The sequence below is a fragment of the Hirundo rustica genome, chromosome 11, assembly GCF_015227805.2.
Source record: "Hirundo rustica isolate bHirRus1 chromosome 11, bHirRus1.pri.v3, whole genome shotgun sequence".
Taxonomy (NCBI): Eukaryota; Metazoa; Chordata; class Aves; order Passeriformes; family Hirundinidae; genus Hirundo; species Hirundo rustica.
Genome location: NC_053460.1, coordinates 20,823,993 through 20,842,974, shown reverse-complemented (window position 1 = coordinate 20,842,974; position 18,982 = coordinate 20,823,993). Strand labels below are relative to the sequence as shown.

The 18,982-nt window shown below is 42.4% G+C and overlaps 1 protein-coding gene across 1 annotated transcript in view; it reads left to right on the top strand.

Annotated features, from left to right (window-relative positions):
• Positions 1–18,982, top strand: part of LOC120757649 (transcription initiation factor TFIID subunit 4-like) — a 150,061-nt gene that overhangs the window by 47,578 nt on the left and 83,501 nt on the right. The window contains exon 11 of the mRNA XM_040075154.1: positions 16,349–16,479. Within this exon, the coding sequence (XP_039931088.1) occupies positions 16,349–16,479 (131 nt within the window). The remainder of the gene's footprint in view (positions 1–16,348; positions 16,480–18,982) is intronic.

The following is an 18,982-nucleotide window of genomic DNA, read 5'->3' as shown; positions in this document are numbered from 1 at the left end:
AAGATATTCATCCGCTTCCCACGTGCTTCCTTATCCAATTTTGTATCTAGTAATTTTGGGCTGGTAATCATTGCCATTTGTTCATGTAGGAAGGCAAGGCTGTGACTGTTTCAAATTCTTCTTTGATGCAAAATCAAGAGTGGGTATTCTCAGCATATAATGTATTTCTTTTGTTATTCCACTTGGAATCATAAAACTTTAAACCCTGATCTTTCTACATGACAGCATAGCACAATGAAACATCTGCAAAGGGTTGTAAGGCTTTTGTTTTTCTTTTTGGGAAGTTGAGAGGCAGAGGTTGATATTCATCATGCATGTGCATACTAACTCCTGACACTTTGTAGGTCTTTTAACTTTGTTAGTAGAATGAGTAGTGTTTCTTCAGAGGGCAAGCAAGCTGATTAGACCCTCACAGATAAATAATGCTGAAAAATCCTGGATTTCCCACATGGTTTAATGGGAACAAACAAGAAAAATAACCTTAATAATTCGTAATTGTTTCACTTTTGTTCATTCATAAGTTACTTCTTGCTGGGTGAGAATGGTGTGTTAGTTAGGCTTTAGTAGCTAGTTTTTGACATAGTGAGTTTTTGCTGTTTATTGAATGAGGCAACAGGCAACACTTAATAAAGCAGGTTTTTAAGGGTGACAGTTTTCTATAGTTCATAACCATCTTGTAAAAATAGAGACTCCTTGCCTTTAATTCCTTGATTACAGCATGGTTTCTGAGTGCAGATAAGAACGAGACTGCACTGCATTTTATATTAAATATTAGTGAAAAGTAGCAGGACACATCAAGGATGGCATAAAACCTTTTTATAACACTGTGGTAACTAAATCCTTGGGAAAAAGAAACAGCTGTCTCATGTACTTTTCTGAGAACTTGGTGGTCTCTCAAACCTTCACTGGGGGTTCCAAAAGACTTTGCTTTATATTTTGTGAACAACAGAGCATGATACCTTCACAGGCTTAGAATCTCTAGCAGCTTATTAATTCCCACAACTTTTAGTTCTAACTGATTTCTTCTGCAAGCAGGTGATGCCATTTTGCTTTTATTAATTCTCCCTAAAATGACACAACTTGTGGTGAACCCTAACCGTAAATTAACTGTCATAATGCAATAATATTTAAGCAAGAGTTTAGCATATTGTATTCTTTGACTTAGATGTTCCTTTCTTTCTTCACTTTGTGTTCTTCACCCCGTTTTTCTATTTCAGTTTTATTGTTACAGAGCAGTGCCTGAATAGAGCAGATGTGGCATTCTAAGAAATATGGGACTGGTTTGGCCATATTGAATACATTTTGAGTACTGTTCATCTTGTATCTTTCAAATTATTTTAACTTAAATACATATGATAGAAATTTATTGGAGAATCAGCCATGATATTATTTCACATTCATTCAGTTTCTTACATCTGTATTAATAAATCAGATTGTCTATAGCCTGGTTTGGCAAAATGTTGTATTTGTTTGTTACCTACCATCATAATCTGTCCTTTGGAAAAAGTCTGTTCTACTGACATAGCATACATCTGCACTATTTCCCGCCTCAAACGCAGTTCTGGATTCTCTTGCTTCATATAAATAAATTTTTAGTCTAGAACACATGTAGTGGTGCTTGCCAGTCATTAAAAAGCTTGCAAATGTGCTGATGAATTGAGTTTCTCCTAGTTCAGTAGTTATAAGGCCTGCAGTCTTCTTTAAAGCCGCTTCAGAGAAGCTTGGTTGGTTAGAATTGAGCCACTGTTTCTGTCAATATAACGGTTGTATGGTTAGGCTCAACATAATTTATAGATTCACCTTTTTGTTATTTTACATGTAAAATATGTTTTTAATTCTGTCTGATGAAATATTGATTATTGCTCTGCCTTGATTCTTTCCTTGTTCAGCCACGCTTGAATTGCATGTCTGCTATAAAACTGCATGTTAAAACATACAGAAATAGCTTATCTATGTTTTCTATATTCTGGAGTGTGTTGAATCTACTGTGTGGCATCACAGTGGCAGCAGTTGTGTGCATATGTATATATTCTAAATAGTTTGTGTGCTCTAGAGGGCATTTTATGTTGCTAAACCATGTTAAAACCCATAGGGGTATCCTTCCTGGAACCAGGGCAGGTGATTTCAGCCTCTATTTAAGGCATTTGTTATTGGTTCAGTAAGTCTTTCTGTCATCTTCCTTTTCTAGGCTTGTTTGTCAACATTTGTATTCATGTTTGAATGAGATGAAACTGTCCTATTGATGACTGCTCTTCATGTACAGAGCAGCTCTAACATAAAAGTATAGTTATTTCTCTGGCTGCTTTACTTTAGAGGGCTTTTATAGCTGCTTTAGTTACAGTGGTTGTGTGTCCTGAAATTGTGAGCTCTCCGATCGCCTGTAAAGATAATTTTTTGTTTTCACTGCACTTTTTGTTGATGTGACTTAGTTGTTTTCACTGCTGACATTTAACTTTTTGTCCATAAGTTGATTTGTCTTCAAACTGAAGCATTCATTTGAATATAATTTTTTCCATCCTGTGCACATAACTCTTGACTGTGTTTGGGGTTTGCTCTGACACCTACCTCTTCATAGGTGTGGCAGGTTAAAGTCATGCACTGTCCTAAGGACATGCTTAGTCTGCTGGAACTGTACCTACAGTGGAGTTCTCTGGATTCTATTTGCTTTCTCAGGGAACAAACAAAAGTCACGTTAGGTATTGTATAATTCAAATTGCAGGTTATTGTGCCTGCCAAAAGCATGGACTTCCTTTAGTTTCTGTAAACTTCAGTATGGCACTGCAGAGATGTGGCAGGTGTAGAGATGTATCCACATTCTGACGTCTGGAATAGTTCTGTAACTTGGGCTTTTTTCATTAGTATAAAACAAGCAATTTGCTAGGAATTGTATTTAGATGAGAAGACGTGCGCTGCTCCCAGTTTTCTAACCAATGTCCATTGTTGTGATAGTTGTTTCTTAGGTTGAGATTTGAGTTTATTGTCCATGTTCAGTAGAGAATTTGGGTTTATATTCCAACTGAATCAATTGCTAATGTTACAATATTATAAGACAATTATATTTCATTTACATCAATTATTTCCTTTTCAAAAAAGGTGGGAATACATTCCCATCTTAGTATCAGCAGCAGTGTTGCCAAATAAACATAACCATTAAGTACTTCAGCAGAATGTTAAACCCTGTTGTTGTTCTTTCTTTAATAGGTCCATGATTAGACTTCCTGTTTTACAAGATGTCCCAACATGTGTTGGAATGGTAACTTCAGTACCACCTGAGAGCTTGGAGTCTGCCTTTCTGTGAAAGGTAGGGCAGCTTCTGTTCAATATTTTTTGTGTATTTCCAAGGTTTTCTTTTTATTCATCTTATTGGCTCTGCAACACTACAGAATCTGAGTTATGCTGTTAGCAGTACCACCTTCATCAAGCAGTAATTTCTCAAAATAAATATGATTAACGTAGCTATGTTTAAACTATGATTATTTATGAAGAAAATGATGCTGTTTCTTCAAGCATCATTTTTAAAGGTTTTAATCCAGCTGAACTGTGAGCATGACCATACTACTTGGTCTCAGAGATATTTAGAGAATTCAAGTTTTGTTTTCACCATAATAATTCTGTTTTCACCCATTTTTCATTCTGTTTTGTGAATGTAGCGAATGCGCCATCTTTAAAAGGTCTTGCTATTTCTGGAAGGCAGTTCTGGCCTTCAGGGCCCACCAAAATATGTTACCCAGCCTCAGAATAAGTTTGCATCTGGGAGTTGAATGGCTTAAATTTCCAGGTCTCTGCAAAAGGGAGTAAAATTAAGATCATCATTCTGTGGAGATGCATTCTCTACCAGATTCATTTGTTAAGTCCATGGATGTAAAATAAGAACAATAAAAAGAAAACCTTAGAGAACCATTCAATATTGCAATAAAGCTGACTTACGTTATCCCTGTAGGCGAACTCCATGCTCTAGAGGTGGTGCTAATGTCCCCAGCGCTCAACACATGTTGGAACATCTTTGTGGAGGAGGAAGTCATTGATCAGTGAGCAGCATCTTCAAGGACCGTTTAAGGGGGAAAAAGTAAAAGGTAATATTTTTTAAAATATGTTGGAATGATTGTTCATTATGTTTATTTGGCAATCCTGCTGCTCATACTAAGGTTGTAGTGTTTTCATTTCTTAAAATTACTGAGAAACTTTGTAAACTTCCTTTAGTCTTTCCTTCTCCCATGAATTTGAATTGCATTTGTCAGCCTCCTTCACGTTGCTGAGTTTGTCACTTTTTTCAGTGGTTGTAACGCAGAGAGGGTTAATCTGTGGTTTAACCAGTTTTGCAGTCTCTTGTGTTAAAAAAGTCAGAGCCAAATATTGAACTGGTATGAAGACTTTCTGCTGCTAACCAAAGGGTATTTGTTTTCAAGGAAGTAGTGCTGCCAGATGAGGTACCACCATCTGTTCTTGCACAGTAGTGTAGAAGTGCAACTTTAATATAAACTATCATAAACAAAAGCTATTTTGACAAAATTAAGTGACCGTATCTGACCTGGGTAAATTTTGCAGCGGTGGATCTGGTGATGCTCTATTTGGTATTAATGACTGATCTTGGCAGTTTTAATTCTAATCCTGGGCATACACAATGAAGGTGCTGACATTTTGAAATTCACGTTACGGTCTTTGGTCTACCCTTCAGTATCTTTTGGGTTTCCTGGGTTTTGTGCATCTCCTCTCTGTCTGGCATGCCCATCCTGCCTCACATGTAACGAGTCTGCCTGGCATCAGGCTTGTGGTGCCAACTGTGATACCTGCTCCGATTGTGGTGCCAGAGGGATGGTTTTTCAGGGGAAAAAGATTGTCAAAATGCCTGTATTGTTCACACAATTCGTTTGAAAAAACCAGAACCACATAGGCAAGTTCTTCTATGTGGTATTCCTTTGAGCCCTGTGGATGTGATGGAGAGTGTGTTCTGTTCCTTGTGAGGACTATGCTATTGGATGCTGGCATCTGTTTGTCATCTGACATCCTTACAGTAGTTCTGCTCCATCTGTCTTACCTGGTGTATTCTCATAATCATGTATTTTTGGTGTTTGTGCCTGAGGTCCTGTCTTGGTTACTATTTTGAGTTTAACTCAAGAAACGTGTTTGTCTACTCTGCATGAAAACAGATAAATCCCCAACTAACAACTTGTCTGTTGTTTTCTTAGGGACTCCTGTTGGTGTCATTGCCATATTTGTTCTTTCTGGTCTGGTCCCTGTAAAAATCTCTTTTGATTTGACTCTCTAGTGAGTAACCCAGTACCAAAGTGCATTGAGGCATTTACTATTGTTCATAAAAATAACGAACATATTTTCTAGTCCTCTACAGTCACTCCATGTGTATTCTTGAATATTCCTGAATGTCTTTGGACATGCTTATTTTGCTGTATTTTTTGTTTTGGGAAAGCCAAGATGAAGAAGAAAAGATCATATAACTGTAATCTGTGTGTTCTTATTTGACTTGTTGAGACCTGCCCCTCTTTCAGTTCTCATCCTCTGTCTTTAGTGTTTTCCTCACACTGTTCAATTGCTGCAGCAGAGATTACTGGGATTATAGGGCAGGATGTGGAGCTGTAGTTCTCAAAGACTTCGTCCTTCAGTGCCTCCTTTTAATAACTTCAGCACCTGCCCTTCTTTTAGAATACACATAACAAATAGCACAAAATCATCTTGAAGTTGTATTATTTAAAGAGGAGGAATTAAACATCAAACTTGAGGATATTGTCTTTGCTTAACATGTTCAAATTTTGATTTCCTCTAAAAGCAATGAGGTGATACACGGTTTAGTTACAGAAGAGAGCAGGGAAACAATTAATTGTAGTGCCTTATGTTCCTTCAGAGCTGACGTTCTTTCTGTCTTCTCTGATGAAGCTGCAAGCCTTCCTTGCTGTTGGAATGCCAAGTGTTCTCTGCTCCTGGATGCACTGTTTATGTGTATATGCTTCCATGCTTTGTGGCAACTCCTTCCAGTTTCCAAGCCTCCACAAACCTCTGCAGAATGTTGTTTGGTGACTAGCTGGGTTCTGTTAGAGACAAACCACTAAGGGTAATAAAAAAGACTCTCTATGGATGATTAATAGCTGCCTTTCAGCTGTTTAATTATCTAGCTTAGAGAAAGGATTTTGGAAACTGGATTGTCTGGTTATATATACCTTAGCACAGACCTCTTCTCAAAGTAGTTTTTCTTTTTGCCAAAAAGCATGAATTATGTGTAAGTTCCCAGACTTACCCACTGGTTGAGACTTTTTGGAGTAGTGGAGGCTTTTTGCTGGTTAATCTTATATGACTTCCCTCAAAAACTGTGAGTTATATAGGTAGGGTTAAGTTAGATTCTTGAGAAGTTCTTTCTCTGTGTGATGATTTTTTTTTTGTCCTACCCTAAATCCTATGGACTTGCACATAAAAGCTTTGAATCAACACAGAAAATAGGATGAGGACAGGGTTACACTTAGATTTTGCATGGATGCAGCTATTTCTCTGGCTCTGTTGTGTTAAAATAATTACACCAATATGACCCTCTAGAGCGGAGCTATTTTGTTTTCCTTTGACAAGAATATAGTGTAAAATTGGAAAGTAAAAGTTAAAAATAAACAAAAAGGTTGTTTTTGCCTGGTGCATAGTTCGGTTGTGGAACGGTTTGTTTTACAGTGTTGCAGATTAAAAAAATTGTTTGAAAAATTAATGGAAAATGCATTCCATCCTGACCTAATAGACAGATAAGATGCTCTAACTTAGGACAGGCTAAGGCATAATTTTGGTCCACAGTGAGCACTACACACTTTCTGTTTTAATAATCCTCTAGCATCATCTCCTAATACTAGTTAGAGGAAGGATTATGAACTCTGTTACCCAATGTAGGTTTACTTAATTTATACAGTTATATAAATACATAAGTATTTATTATAATATAGTTTATACTGAAAAAGTTGAATCCACTACAGTGCCTGAAACATACTCTGAATGGTTTTGTGCTTGTGCATTCACACTGCAGAGCTTAAAAGTCTCAGTTGGATCATACTTTGCTAAAATAGTTTGGTTGGCATTTACTTTGGAGAGGGCAGGAGAAGACAATATTAAAAATTGTGTAGCATTTTATACAGCGTTTTTATTCTTTTACATAACATTACATGACTGGTTATGTTTTTCCCTACTGTGTCTTGCTCTGAACATGGAATGTATTTTGAGGATTTTAATCTGCAAGTTTGGAATTTATTTTAAAAAAATAACTGATGGTAGAGCAGTTTCTTAGTTTCTCAATGGGCTTCCTAGCAATCATCCCAAGGTGGGTAGTCCTGAAGAAGTGTAGGACAAACACTACTGCCAGCAGATCGCCAGTTCTCAAGGAGGTTGTCCAGTTTGTCCAGAAGTCGACTTGTGAGTTAGTTCTTAAGCTCGGAGAAGAGGAATGTTCTTTTACAAACAAGCTTCCTGCAGTAAGGAGTGCAGGGCTTTCCATTGTCTTGTAAATAACAATTACGCTGCGATAAAAAGTCAACCTCTCTAAGCAAGGGTTGTTCCCATGGAGGTGCACTGGTCGTGTTGAACAGTAGCAGAGTGCTTTGCACAACCCTTCCCGTGTCAGCTGAGGCTGGTTTGGAGCTGTGGCTTCCATCTTGGCCATCTGCCCCTCACGGAGGGGTGCTGGTTTGTACCTGCTCCAGGGAACCATGCACCACATCTCCCAGCACTTGGCAGGGATTCTCTTGTTTGGCAGGAAGCACTCCCTAGCCCGGGGCTCTCCTGAACACGCTCCAGGTTACAGGTTCCTCAGAGCTGCCTGCTCCAACCGCTTTGTTTGAGTTGGCTGTTTTTGTGAAGGCAGCAACTAAAGTCTTGTCGTTTCTCCTCATCCTGTCTTTTAGCAGCAGACCAGCAAGTCAGCACTGATTAAATTATTTTTGCATTTATTTAGTAAGACTTAAATTCAAGCTTTTATTGAAAAGACTGAAACCAGAAGATTACAGCTAAAATTATCTTAGTGTTTCCTTTGCCTGGGATCGCTGGGTTATCTTGTACCCCTAGGAATCTCGAATTTTAATCATCAGAACTAGGACTTGCTGTTTGCCCTACTACCGTTTAACAAGCTCTGCCTTCAGTTTTTAGTACTGAAAGTCTGTCTGGGGCACTGGTAGCTCCCCCAACATAACCCCAGGGTATTCTGAACCTAAACAACCTCCCTAATTTTTTCCTTTCCTTTGTTCCATCCCTCATTCTCTAGCTTAATCTTTAGGGTTGGGTTTTCCCCTTGACAGCGCCAGAAGTGCAGCGCTGATGGATGACTTTGTGGGCTGAGGACACTGCTCGATGGGAGATGTAGCCTATGCTGAAGTTCCGCCTGCCGAGGTTGGGAGAAGTGAGTTTAGTTATTGCCATTTGTGCTTCTCAGGATGTCAAGGCCCCTTAGTACAGTAGAGTTGTCTCCCCTTCGTGTTTAGTCAGCCTGACAGTTGAATGGGACTGCTCAGTTTAGAATTATTAATACACAGTATCAGACAAAGCTCCGCTTGCTTTCTCTTGATTTCATGGCCTGCTTTCTGTAGAGACCACACAAGCTGAGTCTTACACAAATATTGCTTATCTAGTTTCAGAAGGTGAACTGCTCTCGCCCTCACCCCAGTTTTTTCAGCTTGTAATTTCCAGAAGTTCCCGTATATTGTAACTCTTGAGCAGTGTCTACTTAACCAATCATGTATTTAATTACATGTAATTGTACAGAGATTAAGGTGTTTTAAATGCTTCACACTGCATCTATGGCAGCACTATAAAGTTGTCAGTTTCCCTTATGCTGATGAAGTGAAGGAATAGAATTCTTTAGCAGAGAATTGAATAGTTTGGAAGGTTGCAGGAATTGAAGTGGTAGTGTTTCCAATACATTGCCTCTCCTGATGGGGAAGCTTGCAGGGGAGTGAGGCACAAAGCTGTGGTGCTTCTTTGGCATGACATAGGGAGGGGGCTTGAGCCTCAGTTGTGGATGCAGTCCGAGACACAGCCCCTTTCTGTGGTGTGGGCAGGAGGGAGGTGAGTAGATCTGACCAGAGGCTTCTTTGCTGCATTTTCCTAGATCTGATGATCTAGGAAACTTAAATAATGTCTCGGATTGGAGGGGGATGGACTTCACTTTCTATTTTGTGGTTTACAAGCCAGCTGTAATGGCAGAAGGGGTCTGGACCTAACAAAACTGGTTCCAGTTGGATCTTGGACCAATATTTCACGCGCAGACTTTAAAGTTCAAGAAGTTGCTCCTGGTGTTTGGGTGATAGGAGTGAGTGCCTTCTGCATTTTTGGCCTGTGGTTAGGGCAAACAGACACTAATTATGCACCCTCACAGTGTTGCTCTTGAAGGACAACCCAAGCTCTAAATATAAGCTGTTTAACTGCTTAATGCCAGTTCTTCAAGGTTTTTTTGTTTTGAGTGTAAACGTAAAGAGATTTTATACAGGCACTCAATAATTTATCACATCAATAATCAGAGTCAGACCTGATGTTTTACAAATAATTTTTTTTATCTTTGATCTCAATCCTGTCAGTCCTCTTATAGTATAAATTATTGAAGTAACTTTTTGATTCTTTGAAAGCCTATCTGCAAAGACAGTATTTTTCTTCTGCTTCCCAAACAGGGCAGTACCCTCCTTATGATTTGTTTCGTTTTTTGATCAATAAAATATAATTAAACTTCTAAAGTGCAGCAAAGTCAATGACTTTCAGATATCTAAGCAGATGATAGCAGAATTTTCACTTCTTGAGACCTAAAAAGTTTTCAGTTACAAGGTTTAGGTGCTTTTATATTTGTAAAAAAACAATCTTGTGCTACTGACACGTATGCCAATATCAGAATAATATTGCTGAACGTTTTTTCCCTCAAGGTTTTTGGAACTTGTATCTAAGTTCTGACTTTATAGTAACTCTGTTGCTATATAAAAAAACTTTAAATGTAGAATAGTTTATTTGTAACAAAGCATCCTAACGCACTTTGCATGCTCATATACTATAGATCTTTATTAAATTCTGTTTGAACTAGGGTTTGCTATTAAAGTTTCCAGACATGTGATTAAGAATTGACATGTGGGCAGACTTTATCATGTTGTTCTGTAATGCCTGGCAGATTCAAAATTTGCACTTTGAGTGCAAATTTGTCCCTCGTATTTCTCATGTAGGATAGTGTGACACTTTAGTAGCATCTGATGCCTCTGAGGGTGTGCTGTAACTGAGTTTTGCCACAAAGAATTGAAGTTTTCTTTCAATCAGTCATCAATTCTTGATGGTCTTGTACAGTTCTAGCAAGAGCACTTGAATAAAGAATATGACCTTAGTTGTGTCTTTAAAAATATCAAAACTTGAATTCAGCTGGAGAGATGGGTTAAAATTATAGCTTGGAGCATTGCTTTGCTCCAGCTCCTTTTTTGTTGTTAACCTTGATGATGTTTTTATCATAGCTCTAGGAAAAGTTCAAAATTACATTGCTAAAGTAATTTTAAAGACTTGAGGCGTATACTTGTTATCAAAAATGTCTAAATTTAACAAATGTGTTATTTAAAAGCAAGCAACTCTTTTCAAATTCCACATATGATACTTTTGATCACAAGACTGCAAGTTAAGATTGCCACATCATCCAGCTTAAAGTACATTGAGATGATCATCTAAAAATCAGGAAGAAGTTAAACTTTTTAAAAACAGAAGGCAAGGGAAAGCACTCTGTTGATAGAAGTAAGTTGTTTTGGTTTTTTTAATCTTAATTTTCTCCTTGATTTCTGTGCATATTTAAGTGTATATATTGTAAAGATCAGATGGTACAATTAAGGCCAGAATTCTGAATGCTAGGACCTAAATATAAATATAAGTAGATGAAGCCCACTGTCCAATAACTTGGTTAGAAGGATGAGTAATAACAAGGATATTTGTGTTTTGTGATACAATTAACTACGTTTAGTATTTTAGAATATATATGTGTATATATACATTTCTTAGAAGTATAAATCATATTTCTGTTCTCACATGATTAACACTCTAGGGAGTCTTGAAAAAGGAAGAGAAGCCTTTTCCTACTATCACTGGGAAAAGTAATTAAGCTGACCGGAAGAATATGTCAGGAATTTCCTGTTTAGAGATAAGTGGTTTTTTCCTTTGATGGCAGACAGGATTCCAATATGCTTTTTATAAGAGAGTGGATGACATTATATATATAGCATTTTATGAAGTTTATAAATGAGAGCAGATCTCAGGAGGAGAAGTGGCAGTCAAGAAAAAAGACAAAACTAAGACTTCAGTATAGAAGCACATGGAAATTAACAGTTGCCAGCCCTGTGCATAGATTCCGTTTCTATTTGGCATTTTTTCTGAGTAGTAGAAAGCAAAAAAAGGAAAAAGGGACCAGGCTCTAAGCAGTGGTATCACATTTCGTAGGTCAGTGGATTCAGCACAGTGGTGTGAGCAACGGTGTATGAAAGTAAAACCAGCCCAGCGTTTCCAAGCGTAGGTGAAGTTGGTAATTTTCCCACCCTTGCCCCAAGTACAATCCAAGTATTTAAGGAGTGTGCCAAATCTTCATGTAGTATGCAGCTTTGGAATGCACCCTTCCTCTGACATCCCAAGCTAACAGGGTTTAACTAATGTAATTTAGAGCAGGGGAGACTTGATGGTGCTTCCACACATGATGAATCGTGTGAATGACAAGATGACTTTTTAAAAATCTTTTTGTAGTCTGGTTCCTTGATGCTCATTCATTTGCAGGGAAATTGTATTCTTTTCCCCTTATCCTGTTTTCCAAAGAATTTTAGCCTTAAGTGATTGAATATTCCGTTTGCCTTTCTTCTTTCCCTTCAGGTCACTTTTGAGTCAACTGATAAATCAGGAGCTAGAGCCCCCTCTGTGTGTCAGAGTTGACGGGGAAATGAACCCATTTTTTCCTTTTCTTTGCTCTTCTGCCTGGTGGGCTGCCAGTGAGCTCTCTGGCACTGGCTGGCCAGGCTCAGGGTCCCTGACTGTGCTCAGCTGGCATGCTGGACAAACAGGGACTGGGAGATGTGCCAGGGGATGATCTGAGATGTAGGAGAGATGTCGCAGTATTGTGCACTAATAAGGAATATGGAAGCACATATGCAGGAGGACAGGGATAATTGAATCACTCTGCTCTCTCACTCAAAGCTGGATCAGCACTGAATTTAGACTGTTTAGGGCATCAATTGGCCAAGTCTTAAAAACTTGAGTGATGGGACAGTCTAAAACTTGTTTGTGCAACAAACAAGTTGTTTGTGCAAGGTGTTCCATTATTTGTCTTCATGAAGGAATTCTTCCCTATATCCAGTCAGAATTCAGCTTACGAATTTACTTCTCATTCTTCTTCCGGGCAACCTTAATAAAGGGCCTGGCTCCATCTTCTCAATAAACTCTCCCTTAAGTCTTCTTACTCCAAGAAAAAAGAACCCTCATGTTCTCATGTACGTTGTGTGCTGCAATTCCAACGACCGTCTTGTTGACTTTTTCATGGATTCACGTTTTTTCAAGCTTTTCTTGTACTGCGTGACCCAAACTTGCAGGATTGTAGATGTGGGCTGAGTTAAGAGGAGTAGTTGCTCCCCTTGGTGGGTTGGTTACCATTGATTTACTGTTTTGCTGTAGATACAGCCTGTGGGTGCCAGGGTGCAGTGCTGGAACCTGGGTAACCTACTGTCCTCCAGGCTCTCCGTGATTCCCAGCGGTGCTGCTGACCCCAGCCCATGGCATTCCAGTGAATCCTGCCCAGGCACAGGGCTTTGCACTTGTCCTTCAAGAGTTCCATGAAGTTCCTCTTGTTTCACTTCCCAGATCCTTTCCCTGCACTGCTCATGGTGGTGCCATCTGCAGACTTGGCGAGGGGCTTTTGTGTCTCACCCCCGAGGTCCTGAGACACCCGTTAAAAAGGGTAAGTCCCACGGCAGATTCCTGAGGGACTCTATGGCCTCTGGGTAGTTTTCTGGACTCGGGAATATCATATGGAGGGATTTTAGGAGAAGAAAGTTACTGGAATATTGCAGGGCTGGGATATTGATGAAGGACAAGAATCTTAAGGCATCAAGTATCTCAGAGAATGGTCCATTAATTATGGATGAATTTCTGAAGAGTTAAAGGGACAAGAAAAGTCCTATTATGGTTGACTTTACTTAGAGTAAAATTCTTTAAGATTAGAAAGACATTTATTGTGTTAAAAACCACGTTGGCAAGAGTTCTTGTTATAAAAGGAGTGTGTGTGTTTTCAGGGAAGTTGAGTAGCTATAGTTATACTGAAATTCAAAGAACTGTAACAATTACACATTCTCACCCATACTTAGAATAGGGCAGAATTTTCCATCTCCAAGCCTCTTTTCTGGAACCTAGTTAATTAAATGCCCCTTCTTACTTGCATTTTATCTTTCAGACTAGGGTTTTCTGATTGATGGCTTTGCTTACACGTGTTTGCATAGTAAAATGGTGCATGCTCAAATAGGCCTCACTGTTGCCAGTCTGACTTGAAGGAATTGCTCTATCCATAGGAATCGTCCTCCCAACTTCAAGGACTTCATTTGCCTGGGTGGCAGTTGCAGCATTGGGATTTAATGTGTGTGTCTGCTTCCCATTACACATTCATTTACACATTCAGCTTTCAGCAACCTGAGCGCAGCTCCAGCTCTATTACACAGGACAAATTGGGCACCAAGAAAGGTTTAATTTATTTTTTTCCCCATGATAAAGCAAAAATTAGTTAAAAGTCATATATGCATCTTGCTGAAGTCCTTAAGGTAACATGTAAGATAGGGAGTCAGTGATTAAGTTAGTTTAAGAGGTAACAACTTCAAAGAATCCCTAAAATGAGCACCAGCAGTAGCCGGAGTAGAGAACTGTGCTGGGGAGGCGCGGCCGGGAGCGCAGTGGGGCTGTGGTGCAGCCATCCCCGGGATGGGGTGTGCGGGGAGGGCAGGGCCCGATGGAGCGGGGGGAAGGGAAGGGGTATTCCCGATGGAGCCAAGGCAAGGGAAAGGGAAGAAAGGGAAGCTCCCGATGGATTGGGAGCCAAGGGAAGAAGGAGCCGATCCTGATGGATTGGGAGCCAAAGGAAGGGAAGAGGCAGATCGCGATGGCTCTGAATGAAGGGATGGGAAGAGGCAGATCCCGATAGATCTGAGTGAAGGGAAGGGGAAGATCCCTATGGATCCGAGCCAAGGGAAGGGGAAGATCCTGATGGATCCGAGCCAAGGGAAGGGAAGAAGGGGCAGATCCCGATGGATCCGAGCCAAGGGAAGGGAAAGATCCCGATGGATCTGAGCCAAGGGAAGGGGAAGATCCTGATGGATCCGAGCCAAGGGAAGGGAAAGAGCCTGATGGATCCGAGGCAAGGGAAGGGGAAGATCATGACGGGTCTGAGCAAAGGGAAGGGAAGAGGCGGATCCCGATGGATCTAAGGGAAGGGAAGGGGAAGATCCCGATGGATCCGAGCCAAGGGAAGGGAAGAAGGGGCAGATCCCGATGGATCTGGAGCCAAGGGAAGGGAAGAAGGGGCAGATCCTGATGGATCCGAGCCAAGGGAAGGGAAGAAGGGGCAGATCCCGATGGATCTGGAGCCAAGGGAAGGGAAGATGGGGCAGATCCCGATGGATCTGGAGCCAAGGGAAGGGAAGGGGCCGATCCCAATGGATCTGAGCCAAGGGAAGGGGCAGATCCCGATGGATCCGAGCCAGGGGAAGGGGAAGATCCTGATTGATCCGAGCCAGGGGAAGGGGAAGATCCTGATGGATCTGAGCCGCGGGAAGGGGAAGATCCTGATGGATCCGAGCCAAGGGCAGGGGAAGATCTGATGGATCTGAGCAAGGGGAAGATCCTGACGGGTCTGAGTGAAGGGAAGAGAAGAGGCACATCCCAATGGATCTGAGTGAAGGGAAGGGGAAGATCCTGATGGATCAGGAGCCAAGGGAAGGGAAGAAGGGGCAGATCCCGATGGATCCGAGCCAAGGGAAGGGAAGAAGGGGCAGATCCCGATGGATCCGAGCCAAGGGAGGGGAAGAAGGGGCAGATCCCTATGGATGTGAGCCAAGGGAAGAGAAGAAGTGGCAGGTCCCAATGGATCTGGAGCCAAGGGAAGAGAAGAAGGGGTGGGATAGGGCAGGTGCCAGCTTCTCCTGGCTCCGGCCCCGCTCCACTCCTGGTGCCACCAGCACTCACTTCTCTCCCGCATTATCTTTTTAGACATGGGATGGTTTGTTGCTCTCGAGTTTAGCCAGAAAAGGTAGGAACGCAAAGCAAACACTCTCTCTCGTGCAGCCGAGGTCGGCGTTTGCTCAGGGAACCCTCCCCAGATGAGCATTCTTCTTGTAATTGGCTGTAGGAAGCACTTCCCAAAAGTCACAAATTTCCTGTAGCGTTTCGCAAAACCAATCGTGTGTCCCAGCCAAACCGCTTTTGAGAGTCTTGTGTCCATATTTCTTCTTTTGTGGTGGGTCAATACCAATGGTCCATACAGAATACAACTTCCTGTTTTTTTCTTGTGTAAAACATAGTAACAGCTCTGCACACCCAGTTTTCTATCCAGAAAACTGCTCTGCAGGGACAACATATGCCTTTATAGGCCTGTAGTTTATGTAAGTACATATATTCAGATACCTACAAATTTATATCCAATACTTAATAATTATTTTGATGAATTTAGGAGTCCTTAAGTGTTACTCATTATCTTTTCTTCTGTAACTTGGATGGTTTTTAAATATCTCAATGCATTAGACTGTAGACTGTTTGCTTTTCTAACAAACTCGGCACGAAGTATCAAATATCCAAGTAGCCATGAATATGTGTTGGGGGGCAGCTGGTGTTTGTAAACAATTCTTTAATATGACTTTATTTCTTTGCCTTCAGTTAATAGGTTGGGTTTTTTTCCCCTAAAGAATTTCTGTTATCAATACTGTGCCAGTGGTGTAGGCTAAAGGATACAACAGAAAGCTTTGGGCTGCACCCTCACCCACTCGACACTGAAATTCATCAACACTAATGCTTCTGAAAATTAAGGAATTGTTTTTTTCTTGTGGGGAACAACTGAGAGCTCAGATTGCCTCAGTTTAACGTCCTAGGCTAAACTTCAGCGAAGTTCTGAAATGCTTTCAAGTGTTAAAGAAATTCTCTGATTTATCTTTTAAACTTGTAGAGTTGCACCCTTTTCAGGGTTTCATGAATGTGTCATCAAAGCCACATAAATACACTGTCATGGATTTTTCTATTCCGGAAAATGAAGTTGTGATGTAAAGTCCTTTAGAGCTTTGTTTGTGTTTTGGGGTTTTTTTCTATGGAGGGTAAGCTAATTCTGTTTTGTTTTGTGTTTTTTTTTTTGCTTTAGCTAAAAAACTAGGAATTACTGATGTGCCAGCTGAGGTCGTTACTTTTATTTCCCATGCAACACAGAACAGATTAAGAACGGTGATAGAGAAAGTGACGGTGATAACCCAGCACCGGATGGAGTCGTACAAAGTAAGTGTGCCCAGAACGGGTTTGAGTTCCTGTGTGCCGTGGGGCTGGCGCTGCCCGGCGTGGGCACGGGGCACAGCACAGTCCAGCCCAGCCATGGTGCCCAGCCCAGCCATGGTGCTCAGCACAGCCATGGTGCCCAGCACAGCCCAGTACAGCCATGGTGCCCAGCCCAGCCATGGTGCTCAGCCCAGCCATGGTGCTCAGCCCAGCCATGGTGCCCAGCCCAGCACAGCCGTGGTGCCCAGCACAGCCCAGCACAGCCGTGGTGCCCAGCACAGCCCAGCACAGCCGTGGTGCCCAGCACAGCCCAGCACAGCCATGGTGCCTAGCACAGCCCAGCACAGCCGTGGTGCTCAGCACAGTCCAGCACAGCCGTGGTGCTCAGCACAGCCATGGTGCTCAGCACAGTCCAGCACAGCCATGGTGCTCAGCACAGTCCAGCACAGCCATGGTGCCCAGCACAGCCATGGTGCCCAGCACAGCCATGGTGCGCAGCACAGCCCAGCACAGCCATGGTGCTCAGCACAGCCATGGTGCCCAGCACAGCCATGGTGCCCAGCCCAGCACAGCCATGGTGCCCAGCACAGCCATGGTGCCCGGGACAGCCCAGCACAGCCATGGTGCTCAGCACAGCCCAGCACAGCCATGGTGCCCAGCCCAGCACAGCCATGGTGCGCAGCACAGCCCAGCACAGCCATGGTGCTCAGCACAGCCATGGTGCCCAGCACAGCCATGGTGCCCAGCCCAGCACAGCCATGGTGCTCAGCACAGCCATGGTGCCCAGCACAGCCCAGCACAGCCATGGTGCCCAGCACAGCCATGGTGCCCAGCACAGCCATGGCGCCCAGCAAAGCCCAGCACAGCCATGGTGCTCAGCACAGCCCAGCACAGCCATGGTGCTCAGCACAGCACAGCCATGGTGCCCAGCCCAGCACAGCCATGGCGCCCAGCAAAGCTCAGCACAGCCATGGTGCCCAGCACAGCCATGGTGCCCAGCACAGCCATGGCGCCCAGCAAAGCCCAGCACAGCCATGGTGCTCAGCACAGCCCAGCACAGCCATGGTGCTCAGCACAGCCCAGCACAGCCTTGGTGCCCAGCACAGCCATGGTGCCCAGCACAGCCCAGCACAGCCATGGTGCCCAGCACAGCCATGGTGCCCAGCACAGCCCAGCACAGCCATGGTGCCCAGCACAGCCATGGTGCCCAGCACAGCCATGGTGCTCAGCACAGCCCAGAACAGCCATGGTGCCCAGCACAGCCATGGTGCTCAGCACAGCCCAGCACAGCCGTGGTGCCCAGCACAGCCCAGCACAGCCTTGGTGCCCAGCACAGCCATGGTGCCCAGCACAGCCATGGTGCCCAGCACAGCCATGGTGCTCAGTACAGCCCAGAACAGCCATGGTGCCCAGCACAGCCATGGTGCTCAGCACAGCCATGGTGCCCAGCACAGCCCAGCACAGCCATGGTGCCCAGCACAGCCCAGCACAGCCATGGTGCCCAGCACAGCCATGGTGCCCAGCACAGCCATGGTGCTCAGCACAGCCCAGCACAGCCAAGGTGCCCAGCACAGCCATGGTGCCCAGCATAGCCACAGTGCCCAGCACAGTCTGGTTTGTGCTGCAGAGCTTCCCTGGACTGCTGGTTTGTCTGCTCAGCAAATACACTGCTGGGATGGTGGATCTGCCTGCCAGCTCATCTTCCTCTGCTCTGGGGGAATTTGGGTGTAGAATTGTTTCTGTCTTTCTGTGCTGAAGTGTCTGGCATGGAGCATGTACTAAGCTATTTCTGCTCATGAATTGTGACTAAGACTTGATTCCTGATAGCTCCCTTTTTGTCCAGGGTATCCAGGAATTGGATTGAAATTGCTTTGGTATTTAGAAATCTGTAGTAACTTTTCTGGATGTGAGTAATATTAATATTTTACAAAAGCTGCCAATTTGTGCCTTAACAACTAAAGAATTTAGCTGTAAATTCTTGACTGTAATTAAACATGATTTTCTATTAAAAAAAAATTAAAGGTAAAATGCTACTGATTCTTTTTTTAGTCATCATATTCCTGAAGAAAACTGAAACAATTTTGATATCTCAAACCAGGGGGAAATTTAAATAAAGATCTACTAAACAGTCTGAAATTCAAATTAATCAAACATCTTTATTGATATATTTGAAATATCTTTCCCAGTAGAAATAAGATGCTTGTTAGTTATTATAGTTGTTAAACTGCTGTCAAAAGAAGATGGCAATAACTAGTTGTGTGTTGTCTAAGCTGTGTTTAGATTTCTTTAGCGTATATATACATTGATAGCTCAGGTTTAGTTTGTTCCTTAGTTTTGTGGTGTACCTTTTTGTATTCCTGGAGTGGCAGCTTTGGACTGTGTCTTCTCCCACCTATTTCCCAAACCTGGGGACACGTGATTGGACTAATTCTATTTGGTATTTGCAAAAATAATAATCTCTGGGATCTGTGTCTATAATCAACACAATTGTGATAGAAAAATGGAT